Below are 14,108 nucleotides of genomic sequence, written 5' to 3'. Positions count from 1 at the left end.
CCGTAAGACATTCTGGGATTGCTGGCCTTGCCTGTAGTAACTCGTGAAAAGTCGCCTGTGTTTCCACTGAAGGGAGGGAATTCAAAGCCAATCGAACTACGTTCCCATGCTGAGTCAGCCCCTGTGGTTTCTGGAGGACTCCAGCTCTGTCGTCCTCATGGTCACTGTCATCGTCATCATCATGGAGGAAGAGAAGGACACATCTGGATAATTAACTTACGGACTGAGGTTCCACTCTGCGGCTATATTATTTATTTCAAAAGAGGCGCCTGGCCGGCTCAGTCAGCAGAGCGTGCGACTCTTGATCTCAGGGTTGTGAGTTTGAGCCCCATGTTAGGTGTAGAGATGACTTAAAAATATTTACCTCTGAGAACTCAGAGCGGAGTTCCTTTTTCCAAGTGGGCTGGGAGGAGGGGACTGTGGGCAAAGAGCAGGTATTTGAGTCTCTAAAACTATCAAGTCTCAAGTAGGAAATCAAATGTCTGGCCTTTCCATCCCTCCCCTTCCCACACCCTCCAAGCATGGCAAGTAGCGCCTCGGAGGCAAGTGTCTCCCTTTTTCCTTCTTCCGCTGTCAGAGCTCAGTCTGTAATGGCTGGAACAGCGAAGCCGTGGGGCCTCTGGCTAGGAGCCGACTCATCTCCTTTCGAGACTGCAAACATAAAACTTCGGCTCTGTCACTTTTCCTGAAAGCCGCTCTGTCCACTCCTCTCGTTGTGGACTAAATTATCTCCACCTCCAACTCCCATGCAGAAGCCCTGACCCCCAACGAGACTGCTTGGAGATGGGCTTCTAAGGTGGTGACGACAGTTCAATGAGGTCATTAAGGCCCTAATGTGATGGGACCCACGTTCTTATAGGAGAAGCAAGAGTGGCATGCCAGAGCTGTCTCCCTGCACACAGAGAAAAGCTTCCAGGAGGAACAGCAAGACGGTGGCCGTCTGCAAGCTAGGAAGAGAGGCCGCACCAGAAACCAACCCTGCCAGCACCTTGATCTTGGGTTTCGAGCCTCCAGAACCGAGAAAGTAAATCTCTACTGTTTAAGCCACGCAGCCTGCAGTATTCGGTCCTGGCAGCCTGGGCTGACGGGGCCATCTCTCCAGCACCAGCCAGATGCACAGACAAACCAGGACGGAGAAGGTGTGGAGAACACAATGAGAGGCAGTGCTGCAACGAGGCAGCTCAGGGGTCCCGCGCTGCCATGTGCCCCATTAGCTCTGAGACACCCAGGGCTGCTTCTGACGCACGGCTGAGCTTCACTCTGGCCCATGTGAGGTCCAGTTCTGTGCAGAGACACACCTGCAACCCCCGCCACTGGTCAGAGGCCTCGCCCTGCTGATCACAAGCTGTGGTTCACCTCCCTCCCCTTGCCAGTGTCCAGGCAGCTGGCCCATGACCTCCCGGACTCCTGGGCCGGCCAGCACACGTCTCAGCCACATGCAGAGCAAAGCTGTTGACAACAAGGGCTGCTCACAGAAGCGGGGTGGCCTTGTGGTGGCCTTTACTTGGGGCCCAGCCGGGCTCCTGGGTCAGTCCCATTTACAAAAGGGGCAATTTGGTGGCATGGGGTTGCCTTTTCAGCGAACTTTAACTGGGTGCCCACTCTGCCCTGAGAGCAGGAAGATAGAAACTCCAGCTTCCTTTCCTTCAAAGTGCATTTGCAGAGAGAACTTTTAGAAAACCAAGAATCAAGACCGAAATGAAACCTCCACAAAAAGGTTTTCTTGGATTCCCTCCACTGGCTGAGGAACGAGAAGCCGCACACTCGATGGCCCAGAGAGGGGGTGGGTGGGGCGATGCTGAAGGCCAATGCTGGCTGGCTGGCTGATGGGTGGGGGTTGGGGTGCCGAAGGACCCCCTTCCTGGCCCTCTGAAGAGCACTGGTTGAGGGGACAGCAGTGAGTGGCTGTGGACGAATTCATATACCATGCTGGCATGTCGAGCCAACAGGATGTGGGGAACAGATGGCCCAGACAGAGAAGACCCCTGGCTGCCGGTGGTGACAGAGCACAGCAGTCCCGCCACGAGGCGCTCAGCTGAGTCAGTCATAGATCTGCAGGGCAGTCAGCCAAGCGGCCGCAGAGAATTTTGGGGACAGGTAAAAGCAGAGCCCTTACGTTCCCAGGTGACGGTCTCCTCCTGGGGACCTTCTGCTTCTCGGGCCACGACCGCCGAGTCCCACCTCTCCCTGCTGGCTTAGTCTGGAAGACAAATCTGGGGCACTTGCTGGGGGGGGGGGAAGGGAAAGCTGGGCTGAGAAGCTTCATGAGGTTCGGGTCTGCCCACGGACGCTCGGAGAGGCTGGAGACTGACCCACTTTGAGGGGAGCACAGAGACGGGCGTGATGGGCACCACGCTGCTCTGAATACACAATCAGAGAAAGGAGCCCTGTGGGTCCTCACCAGCCCAGACCGAGGAGGGCTGCTGTGCTCCAGGGCAGTCTTTATTAGAAAGAATCAGGTTTTTAATAACACCAAGTGGGGCACCCCGAGCTGAGCCAGGCATCTGCAGCGGAAGCTGGTAATGGGGGGGAATGTAGTGATGCCGTCTCAGCCCCTCCTGCCGGGGAGCTCATGCCAGGCATCCCAGGTCGGGACAGTCCACAGTCATTTGCTTAAGGGTTTAGGGCTCAGGCTCTGTGGCCACAGCTACTGGGCCTGTAGGACAGCACTTCTGGCTGTGTCTCATAAGCGTCCCAGGTCTACTGACCACTGACAGAGCAAGAACCGGGACCTAAAGAGGAAGCCCTAGGCCGTTCCGGGAGATGCACCTGCTTCTCATTTCTCTCAGGCTCAAGCTTTCTTGAAGGTGGTGAGGGGGGAGGCTGGTGAGGTGCAGGGGTGCACTGGGGACCGGCACTGGGGTGGGGCAGGGCAGAGGGAAGGCTGACAGAACCAACCCAGAGAGGCTTCAAGATCTTACTGGCAGGGCCACAGGTCCTTCTGGAGGTGGCCTGGGCCACGTCCCTGATCTCACGGGCAGCCCCAAGGGCAGCTCCTGCGGAGGCCACCCCTGGATGTACCGGCCAACAGAGATGCTGATGGTGGGGCCCCACATTGTGGGTGCTACCTGGGGCCAGGCACAGAGCTAACAGCCCTCTCCCCACAATTCTGGATCCCATTTTATCTTCATGGCTGCTCCATGGGGGGAGTTCTGCCCTGGCCACTGCCAGAAAAGGAACCTGGCTGAGGCAGGCATGCGCTGTCCGTGCACACTGGGACCCGCGAGGAAGGGACAACGAGACGAGGCACCACAGCGAAGCCCTGGGCTGGGGAGCCTGCTGCTGATCAGAAGTGACTGCTGAGTGACGGGACGGCAAGCAGGGCTGGTCGGGAAGTCCAGTAAAGCCCGAACGACAGTCTCACTTGTCGGATGGCACCTGGAGCCCATGTGGGCACTTGTGAATTCAGAGGCACCTGGGTTGCCCAGAACTTATTTGGGGAGGGAAAGAGAAGAATCAACGCCGACACTTATCATACAGCTTCTGGCATTTTCCTGGACAAGTGGCTATTTGCAAAGGCCCATTCTGGCAGCAGGAGGTGCTAATAACCGGAGGAGGGCACCGAGGTGGCCACGAGCAAACAAGCAAGTGTCCTGAGCTCCGGGGGCCCTGCTCAGGGCAGGGCTTCTGCAGTCTTCCCCAGCCTCATTTCAGCAGATGGCAGAACGAATCCCTAACTAAGCACGAGAAAGTTTCCGGCTCCGCACACTTATGTATGATTTTCCGGTCCCTTTGGTGCTCATTCTTCCCTTTTGTCTTCCTAGAACCCAAGTCGGCTTATTGCCACCCTGCGCTCCCGCTCAGCTCTCTTGGACAGTCTGGGCCCTAATCTGGGGAGAGGGAAGGGGCAGGGCGTGTGGGAGTGTGGGAAAGGAGGGAGGGTCAGGGGGGGACACCGCCACACAGCTGCTTCTCAGAAGCAAAATGAAAGGAGTTCATTGCAAACTGACGACTTGGCGCAGACTAGAGAGGACAAACGGGGCTTTGGTGCTTTCTGCCTCTGGAGGTTTCTAGAAAAACCACCTGGGGTGAGCTCGGGCCAGAGGAGAGACCCCCCTCTCAAACATCCTGCAGGCAGACCCCAGTCCTTCCTACAACAGGGCTGCCTGTTTGCTGGTGCCTGGCAGCTCCCTGGGACTCCTCCATCCCCTTGTCCCCTTCCTTGGCTCCGTGCCTGTGGCTGGCTGCCCCGGGGCCACGATGAGGGAAACCCCTCCCGCCACTATGGAGGAAAGGCCCAGGTGGCTCCCATGTCCGCTGCTGGGAACTTAACCCTAGGCTTGGCTACTGTCTAGAGTTTATTAACTGGGCAATTTTTCTTTCGCTTCGGAGCGCTTTGCATCACAGAGAGGTTAGCTTTCCAGGCGCAGGGGTCTGAGCCTCTCTGGGAGAAGAATGACTGCCTGCACGTCACCCAGAACGCCCTGGAGAACAGTGCTGCGGAGAGGCCAGTGCCATGTGATTATCTCTCAGATCGAAGGGAGAAAAGAGGCAGACAACTTGCAGTGACAACAATGTCACCACGCAAAAACACAAGTGTGGGTGACCTTCATGTGCTGCTCTCTCCCTCGGGCCCTCACTGCTGTCAAGCACCCCTCTCAAGGCCATTGTCACCTTGCAGGGCCCAGGAGCCCGAGGGAGGGAGACATGGAGGATGCCCGCTGCAGTCCCCAGGGCTAACCAGCCTTGCTGCCCAGTGGAAGGGGCTCTGGTTGGGAGAAGGGGAGGCAAAATGGGGTCACAAGGGGGGAGGACGGTTCTACTCTGAGAGGAGGAGAGGACTCCGAGAGCAGCGTGGAAAGGGGGCAAGGACTGCTCTGAGAGGCTTTTGAGCCCCCCCGGGGCCCTGCTGGCAATGGAAGCCCAGTGCCTTCTCTGCAGTGGGAGCTGAGTTTGGAGGTGTCTTCCACCCTGTGCTGGGACAGGCACTCCTTAATTACCACCAGCCTCCTCCTCTCTCTCTTAACAACCTCCTTCCTTATAATGAACGCATCGCTCACCAGATGCAGGGAGGACTCGGGTGCGCTTGACAAGCTCAGGGGTGTCTCGGAAGCTATTAACAGTCACTATCTGGGCAGCCCTCTTGTGGGCTGACGTGGGGATTCACCACACCCCCACCCTGGTCCTGCCCTCCCTGGTGAGGACTACTGAGACGGCAGGTCAAGGACAGCCAGTCCGGAGTGGGGGTAGGACTTTCGGGACCGGCTGTCACCTGTGGCCTGTCGGGAGCAGAGGAGCGGTGACAACAGAGGTGGGTCAGGCCGAGAAGAGGAGGCATGCTTTTCTCTGAATACTGCTTTACTGAGAAAACTTTTCCTTCTGAAGATCACTAGGGCTTACATTTACTTCCTTTTTTTTTTTTTAAAGATATTTATTTATTTGAAAGAGAGAGCACAAGCCGGGGGAGAGGCAAAGGGAGAGAGAGAAGCAGTCTCCCCACTGAGCAAGGAGCCCGACGTGGGGCTCGATCCCAGGACCCTGGGATCATGACCTGAGCTGAAGGCAGACGCTTAAGCAACTGAGCCACCCAGGAGCCCCTCACCTACTTCCTATGAGCAGACTTAAAAGGAGAAGGGTGGACAGCAGGGATTGTGATCTCTGCTGATCCCAACTTTGGGATGTAAGCCCTCCTGGGACCCAAAGGGGCTCCATTCCAGCACCTAATCCTTGGAGCCAGCATGGTCATCATATTTTAAGTAATGAGTTCTCATTTTTTCCCAGGTGGTCATGTTACTTTAACCCGGGGCTTTGAAATGTGTGAATAAAATTTGCAAACAGCACCTGGAAGGTGCATATAGGATTGGACCAGCTGAGTGGGGCAGACTAGGAATCCCACTCCATCCAGGTCTTGGACTAGTGTCCTCCCGCTCCCTTGACTTGGCTGGGTGATGGAAGGACAGGTGTATCACGTTACAGAGGCCTCAAAGTTAACATAGCAAATGACTCAGTCCGGCTCTCAATTCCGTGCAAGGAAGGACCAAGGTGGAAAGAAGTTACAGGCTGCCGAGTCGGGCTCAAGACAAGGCAGGACTCCCCAGTGCTGACAACCACCCCTTCCGAGTGGAGCAGGGGCCTTCCCTGTCATGAGCTCCTGGGCAAGAGGCCACCTGTGTGTGTGCGTGCAGAGCCTGCCCTTGCGGGAGCAGAGACTATATCGGATGACCGCCGCGGTCCCTCCCGACCGAAGACGCCAGGACCCCCAGGACGCAGTGGCCCGTGTACCGGAATTCTGTAATCCTGAGCAGGGTGCACCCAAACTGCCGGAAATCATTTTTATCCGAAGCTGTTCTGTGCTTGACATGATCTAGTGTTGAGGGCTGGCATGGAATGAGGAGCTCTGGGGCAGATGCAATGGCAAAGGGAGCTAGAGAAGAGGGTCAGGAGGGAGGTGTCCCGACCTCGGGTTCCTAGGGAACCTCTGTGTGGGGGCAGGCGAGGTGCCAGAGGCTGGGCAGACCCCCTCTGCCAGGCCTCTCAACCAGAACCGCAATGGTATTCTTTGCCTTTAGACCAAAACGGGAATACAAACGAGCCCAGAGCATGTGCCGGCCCACAGGGACCCCACAGCCTCCTGTCCTGGGGCTAGGGAGCTCAGCAGCCGGGGCCCTCCAGGACCGTGCGGCGGAATGAATGAGCTCCCTACCACAAACCTGGTTTAGGGGGAGAGACCCTCAAACACCCCTGAGGACGATGACGCTCTTGCTCAGTAGGGCATCAGTCAGTCACAAGGCATCGTGGATGGGGGGTCTTTCCACGCCCCACTGTCTGGCAACGCGGAGGCAGCAGCCACAGCCCGCTGCGGTTTATGGCTGTGCCACACGGCGCACCCGCAGGAAGGCAGAGCGGAGCCGCTCTCGTGCCCTGAAGGGAGCCGAGCCTGACCCAGTGCTGGAGCCCTGGCTCAGCCTGGGGGGCAGAGGGGACCCCGCACGCGCGTGGGAAAAAGACTGGGCCTAGCTCAGGCTCCGTCCACACTACGTGATCTTCGTCGGGGCTGTGTTTCCCCTGCCCCCTCCTGGTTCCTGGGAGTCCACGGAACCCCCGCCACCTTCCAGCTATGCCGTGAACACGCACGGCCGTCTTGGAAAGGGTAAGGAAGGGACGAGAGGAGAAAGGGCAGACTCGAGAGGTCTCTCACTCACCAACCCATCTCATCAGGGAGGTCAGGATCTGCAGGTACTTGGTCTTCTGGACGTCAAAGAAGGTGAAGGGTCCAAGGAGGAGAGTGAAGACAGCCTGGGTGACAGAAACAAGTATGAGGGGTGCAGGGGCTGGGCGCATGTGGCACACCGCACACGTGTGGGGGAGGACGCGCTGTCCACAAGGCCTCTGCCCCTGGCGGCCGGTCCTAACCACGGTGTGCACCTGGGCCACTGGAGGAGGCTCCCTGGGGGCCAACAGCAACACGAGGGGAGTTCCCCGGGGTGTCATTAATCCAGAGCCATGCTCTGGGGCTGTTCCTCATGCCTCCTGTCCCGAGACAAATTTCTGGGCAAGCCCCAGGCAACACCCCAGGGACATCGCCTGCTACTTCTCTTCAGCAAATGCCCAGGGTTCCCGGCCCCACACACAGCTGGGCACGAGTCCCGATGAGGTGTGAGACAGCAGGAAGATGAGGATCTGAGAGGAACCCAGGCGCGCCCTGGGCCCCCAGGTTACTGGGAAGACAGCACATAGGGAGGAGCGGATGCAGGGGCCCGACTACGCAGCGCAGCGGAGAGAAGATCGTGCTGCAGGCTCAGAGGAAAGGATCGATAGGGATGTCATTAATCAATGTTTGTGACTTAAAGAGAAGGGAAAGCCTGGAGAGCCAGAGTCAGTGGCTTCCAGGGCAAATCTCAGAGGACTATCTTGGACCAAGAAGAGAAGGGACCTCAGCCAGGAAAAGTGGGAGCTGAGTTTGGGGCTCAATCCTCTTTCCCTGTAAAGAAGAGGGAAAACCAAGTGGTTACTCAGAAAAAAAAAATTCAAACCCTATCTTAGAAAACCGGTCCGTGGGGAATTTGAACCCTCTCTGCAAAGGAAAATGGGGGTAAGCCTGGCACGGCAGAGCCGGGCTGGGGGCTGAGGGGGGTTAGGATTTCCATGACAAATTGGCTGTTCAGGGAGCAGAGGAATTAAAAGCTGCCGGTTGGCGTTATGATGATGGTACCATTTCCAATCTGCCACTCGGAAGCAGCACAGGCAACAGACCTCATTAATGTTTACCCTGCGCGTTTTATCACCTTAACGCTAATGACGCTCGCCAGAGGCGCAGCAGGCGGGCGCCCGAACGTGGGGAGCACGGCTCACTATGGCGAGTCGGGCTCCGGCCCTGTGATCTGGGGGAGACATCACAGCTGCTCAGCCTGGCGGCCAGGCCCCCCACCCCCGCTCCCCCGGTGACAGGGTGACAGGCAGGCGGGCGCTGGCGGAAGGGGGGCTGTGCCCATCCCTCCCCCACCCCCATCCGCAAGGAGAGTGGGAAGTGGGAGAAGCTGTGACCTCTTATCCAAGCCCATTATCACTGTGAGGATGACACCAGAGACTAAAGTACTGCTTAAGGAGAAGGCTCTAATTAGCTGGGGGACAAGGCCTCCAGGCAGGCTCCAGGGCTGGAAGACTTCTGGAAAGGGCTTTCTGCTGGGGGCCTGGAACCAGCTCTGCTTCCACCAGGAGGAGGGGAAGCGCCATTAGGCTAGGGGTGCCTGGGGAAGGGGAGAGTGCGGCGTCCCCTGCAGGCCGGACTCAGTGAGGCAGTCAGCAGCACCACCAGCCTGTCCTTCTGGAAAATAACCACTTCAGGGAAACTTCAACAGAATTTCTTTCTTGAAGGGTGGGAGAGGGAGAGCTCTTGAGGAAGCAAACATACAGAGCCATGTGCCACAGATGTTTCCAAACAACCGTGGCCTGCTCAGACGTGGACTCTGGTGCGTCCCGGCAGGTGTGGGGGCCTCCCCTCCGAGCTGCGGTGCCCACCGCATGTGCTGGACGTTTGCTTAGGGGCAGCTTACGTGGGAGGTCAGAGCTCATCTCTGAAGCCTAAAGGCTGGTTTTCAGAAGGTTCTACTATGTATAACTGAGGTGGGGGAGGCGGGGGGGGGCCGGGCAGCAGAACCAGCCCCAAAGGCAGGCAGGGAATTCTGCTGCAGCCTGCCAGGTCCTTCTCAGAGGCTACACAGTCTTCATCCCCCTCCTGGCGGCTGTTCACCAAAATCCTTTTACACAAGAGGACGCATTTTATAAAACCCGGTAGGGGGGAATCCCAGCCCCCTAAGAGCTTCCCTCTTTTTAAAGACACAAAGCATACAAGCACGAGTGGAAAAGGTCGAGCAAGAAGTGTACGTGAGGTGCCATCCGAGTGGTGGGGAACAGGAGCACAGAAGGGCTCACACCTGCCTGACCCTCCCACGTCCGGTTCTAGGGACGGCAGTGGGGACTGGTCGTGGAGGGTTCTTTTGGAAGATTCGGTCAACAGCTGTGACACCCCTGGTGGGCCGTTGGCCGGGATGTGGTTTTAATGCTCAGGAACACAGATTGACCGCACCACTCCGCAAGCGGGAAGCACAGGGCCCATGTGGACAGAGCAAACGGGCACAGACCCTTGCATGGCCTCTAGCTCACGCAGCGGAGGAAGCCCAGAGCAAGACACACAGCACAGGCTGGGGCTAATTAAGGAACAGGTGTCCTCTGCAAATTAGTTAGAGCCAGACTCGGTGCCCACAGGGGCCGACATCCAGAGCCGGAAAGGACGCCACAGTGCGGCTGCCAGTTCTCTGGGAAGAAAGGGGACGCCGGAAGAGAAACGGCCCCCATGTTCCCAGGGTCTAGCGGGGACGGAGTTCATCTCTGAATGCTGAACAGCCAAGCGTGGCACCTTCTGTTTTCCCTTTCCTTTTTCAAAAAGAAGAGATAAAAAGCCAAGAGACAGCCTATCTTCTTGGGCCTTCTCGTCTAGTCCACATGACATTATAAATTAGCCGGCTCCTGAGCAATGGTCCAACCCCCAAATGCCATTGATCAGTTCAAATTCAGCCTCTGTTCAAGGACTCTCCCGGCCCAACTCATTCCAGGAGGCAGGGACAGCAACTGCTGCAGCCAAACGCGTTCCGGAAAAAAGAAAAAGAATTAAAGAACAATTCTTTGGTTTCTAATGAAATCTTTAAATTGGTCACTGGGAACAAAGTCTGAGACAGACCTGGGAGGGTGCAAATGGGGCCGCTCGGGTCTCTTCTTTGGGTCGGTGAGTTTAAATGTGCACCAAAGGCCCCATGGCAACCTCGCCAGTCTTGATGGGCACAAGGCAGCTCAGCGGCTAAGGCCCCACCAGCAGTGCTTGGGCATGGCCTTTAGAGTGCCCTGGTGGCACTCCGAATTTCACTCGGCGTCTACAGTTCTGCCCAGATGCCCCTCTCCTGCATCCCCGCGTAGGTTAAGCACACGACGCACCTCCAGCCGCTCCAGCTCCGAACTCCTGGCAACCGCTGACTCCTTCCTCACTCTGTACTAGTGTCCGTGACTGTATAACTTGGTAGCTTAAAACCACAGAAATGTATTTCCCATCGTCCTCGGGAGGAAGGAGCACAGGGCATGGGCTCCTGACCTTGCCTGGCTGGGGCTGTGGTGGGAACATCCAGGGGAACTTCACAGAGAAAGTGATATCTCAGGGAAAGGGAACCAGGTAGGAAAAGGGCTGGGGAGAGTTCAGGACTGTCCCCTTGGGTGATCTCTTTGTCCCTGTCTTCTCCTTCCTGGGGACAGAGCCAGCTGGTGCCAGTGTTTTCCCCCACGCTAAGCCCCAACCACACCTGCATCTTTTTTTTTTTTTTTAAAGATTTTATTTATTTATTAGACAGAGATAGAGACAGCCAGCGAGAGAGGGAACACAAGCAGGGGGAGTGGGAGAGGAAGAAGCAGGCTCATAGAGGAAGAGCCCGATGTGGGGCTCGATCCCATAACGCCGGGATCACGCCCTGAGCCGAAGGCAGACGCCTAACCGCTGTGCCACCCAGGCGCCCCCACCTGCATCTTTCTTATTCACTTCAGAACAAAGTCCAGGGGCCCATGATCTGGTTCCAGCCACCTTTTTCAAACTTGTCTCTGAAGATACCACCCCTAGAACCTACTTTCCAGCAGCCCTGGGCTGCGAGTCCCTCATGTGCCCAGAGCCTTCCTGCCACTGGGCCTTTTCTCGGCAAGCTCTATTTCTGTTGGCCCAAGTTCTGCCACCAATCCCACTCCAGAATCCGCTCCTGCACCCAGTCATTGTTTCCACTTCCCCTCCCTGGAATCAATCACGGTTCCCCCACGAGCCCTCGCCGGCTGTGCCTGGGCAGCGGCTGCGGCTCCCGCACACCATGTTCCCCCAGTGCTGGGCACGGTGCCCCCCCACGGGAGGGCTGACCCAACGACACGGGACTAGAGCCCCAGCCCTCTGCTTGCCTGAGACAGGAAGAGAAGGCCCTCCTCAAAATCAGTCTGACAGTTGTGGGAAAGGCCAGCGTGGGTCGCACTTGGGGATTCCCAGGACAGGATGATGGCTCTGCTGAGACCCCGAAGGGCAGATGCTCACGTCCACGCAAGCCGGCTGACATCTGGGAGCTGAAGGCTAGCCACTAACTCAGGCCGCCACTTTCCTCCTGGGAGTGGTTCGAAGCCCTGTGAGCAGCCAGCCTTCAGCTAGGGAATGGGAGAAGCACATGTTCCTTAGGAGACTGGATCTTTCCATCAGAAACCCTCGAGTCAGAGCTGCCGAGGGTGAGCCACGCCCCCCACCTGCCTCCCTCCTCAATTCCCCCTTGTTTCATCCCCAGAACCAGCCCAGGCCTGGCTGAGGCTCTGCCCTCCGTGGAGGGTACAAAACGGGGAAGCAGGAGTGGGTGGGTCACCCCTGAAGCACAAAAGTGCAGCATCTCTCCGTTTCCCAAATTTCTCTGTAAGGTTAGCCGGTTAGAGAAACGACACGAAAACTCAAAGCTATTGCTCAGCCCACACTAAACTCCAGTGTAACAACAGGTCGAGTCTCTGGGTCCCGCCCCCGCCCCGCCCTCTTGGCTGGACAAGCTCGTCACCCCCTTTCTTGTTGTCAATTCCACTCAAAAGTCTGCTCCTGCACGTGGCTGCTGTCTTCTGTTCCCTCATGTCCACCTCAACCCTGTCGTCCTCTGCTGGTCCTGCTGACCACGGCCTCACGACTACGCTGTCCCGCGGGAACCTCATCACCGGATGCTCACACAGTGCTCACACGTGCGGTTTCATGTCAAGCTCCTGGCCATCTGTCAAATCACCAGGCAGGCGATGGTGCCTCATTTTAGTGATGAGGGGGCCGAGGGACCAGGGAGGTGCACTGGGGAAGAAGGCGGCTGAGAGGCAGTGAGTGGCAGTCTCCTAACCCCATCCCTCTGTCCGTTGCAATCCCTGAACGCTGCATACCATTAGGCTGTTTTCCTGACACCTCCTGTTCCCACATCGAACCACTTCTCAGCCTCATGCCTTTACCCTCGTGATCCCACCCGCTGACACAAAGTTTCACTCTCCGCCTCCCTTACTCTCTTTGCTTTTGCAGCTCTGCTCGGGGACCAGTTTCCTCTGCCCGGAGCTCCTCCCTCAGGCTCTTGACTGGAATAACAAACACACAGTCAGCAGCACGTTGCCTAATTCTGGTAGGTTCTGAGTTGCCTTCTCATGGGTTGATTTTGCGTGTCCCCCCACAGAGCGCTAGCAGCATGATGGCAAGGCCTGCATCCTTGTCCACCCCAACACCCAGGAAGGCTCGGCACACGTGAAACGCCCGCTGAGCAGAGTACAGTGGATTTGGTGGAGGAAGCACCTAGTGGAGAGGTGTAACCCCGCAGCGGGGGGGAGAGGCAACCCCGTCTTGCTGACTTGCCTTGTACCCTCTACCAGTCCCTCCTGCCACGGGCAGCGTCTGAACTGGCAGAGCGCACAGTGCACAGGTAGGCAAGCCACCCGCTTCGCCCAAGAGCGGTTCGCTGTGTCAGGAAAAAGCTCTCTTCCTCCAACAGTTGTGAAATCAACATGCTTTGATTTAGGAAGAGCAAACTGAAGCAGCATTTGCTTTGAGCGGACCCACTGGTTTTAGAAGAGAATGATATTTAGCCCTAATAAGGAGAAAAGGCCCCTCTGAGAAGAGCCCGGGGCTCTCAGCTGCCTTCCATGAGCTGCATCTCCCTGGACCCCCAGCAAGGAAGGGGCTGGGACCCCAGAGGGCTGGGACCACTCTGTGAATCTGCCTGGCCCCCAGAAGGGGCGATGTCTTAGAAGAAACCTAATGTCAAGAACTGAAGGTCTTCAAAGCAGGGACTCTGTCCATGCCTTCCTCTGGGAGACAGTGGACTCACAGTTCCCAGTCACAGACCGGTCAGCCCCCAGTTCTTCTATTACAAAACAAAATTTAAGCCCCAAATCCTGTTCGCTGTCATCTCTTCTCCTGCTGGGAAGATGAGCAGTGAACTGCAGCTTCTAACCAGAACTTAAACTTGGGTGAAATTCAACAAGACCCATAGTCCATCTGACCTCCCTCAAAAAGCGGCAAGGGCAGGGTGGGGATGCCTGCTGTTCATGGAGAAAAGGCAAGACAGGAGAGAAGGATGTGCTAAAGAGACAGCCACCAAACAGAACAAATGTCCTAGAACCTCTAAGCCAGTCCACGGGACAAAGACCGATACACCAATTACCTCCTGCAACAAGGAACAGCGAGAAAACCTAGCAGAGAAGCAGTCAGCTGACTGTCAATAGAGCCAGCAAAGGCTCCCTCAAGGCCCTGTCCCCCAACCCAGATGGAAGCAATGGGGCAGCATCCGGTGGGGACGAAGGCCAAATGGTCAAGGTCAGCAATGGCCAAATAAGCACAAAGGTGATGCTTCTGTGGCATTCTCTGACTCCTGGCGCCGGAGGAAGCTTGGGGCTGGTGCTACCACAAATGCGGAGGACGTGGCGGGCCGGGGGGACCTGCTGGATGGCCAGTTCCTGGAGAGCCTGATTTATTTAGTTCCTCTAAAAGTGAGGGCTCTGGGGCTCATCTGCTTGTGGCTCCCACAGTGCAGCAAGATGGAACTTCCAAGAGACCAGGATTCAGCCACGAGCCACTGCCTCTGCACACTGCCCGT

The 14,108-nt window shown here is 57.0% G+C and overlaps 2 protein-coding genes across 2 annotated transcripts in view; both read right to left on the bottom strand.

Moving 5' to 3' along the window:
* Nucleotides 1-14,108, bottom strand: part of RAB37 (RAB37, member RAS oncogene family) — a 159,622-nt gene that overhangs the window by 28,986 nt on the left and 116,528 nt on the right. The gene's annotated exons all lie outside the window — the stretch shown is intronic.
* TMEM104 (transmembrane protein 104) overlaps nucleotides 1-14,108 on the bottom strand; it is a 118,702-nt gene that overhangs the window by 10,594 nt on the left and 94,000 nt on the right. Inside the window, exon 4 of the mRNA XM_034640611.1 lies at nucleotides 7,143-7,236. Coding sequence (XP_034496502.1) covers nucleotides 7,143-7,236 — 94 coding nt within the window. The remainder of the gene's footprint in view (nucleotides 1-7,142; nucleotides 7,237-14,108) is intronic.

Source organism: Ailuropoda melanoleuca, chromosome 13, assembly GCF_002007445.2.
Source record: "Ailuropoda melanoleuca isolate Jingjing chromosome 13, ASM200744v2, whole genome shotgun sequence".
NCBI classification, from domain to species: Eukaryota; Metazoa; Chordata; class Mammalia; order Carnivora; family Ursidae; genus Ailuropoda; species Ailuropoda melanoleuca.
This window is presented reverse-complemented; position numbering and strand designations above follow the sequence as displayed.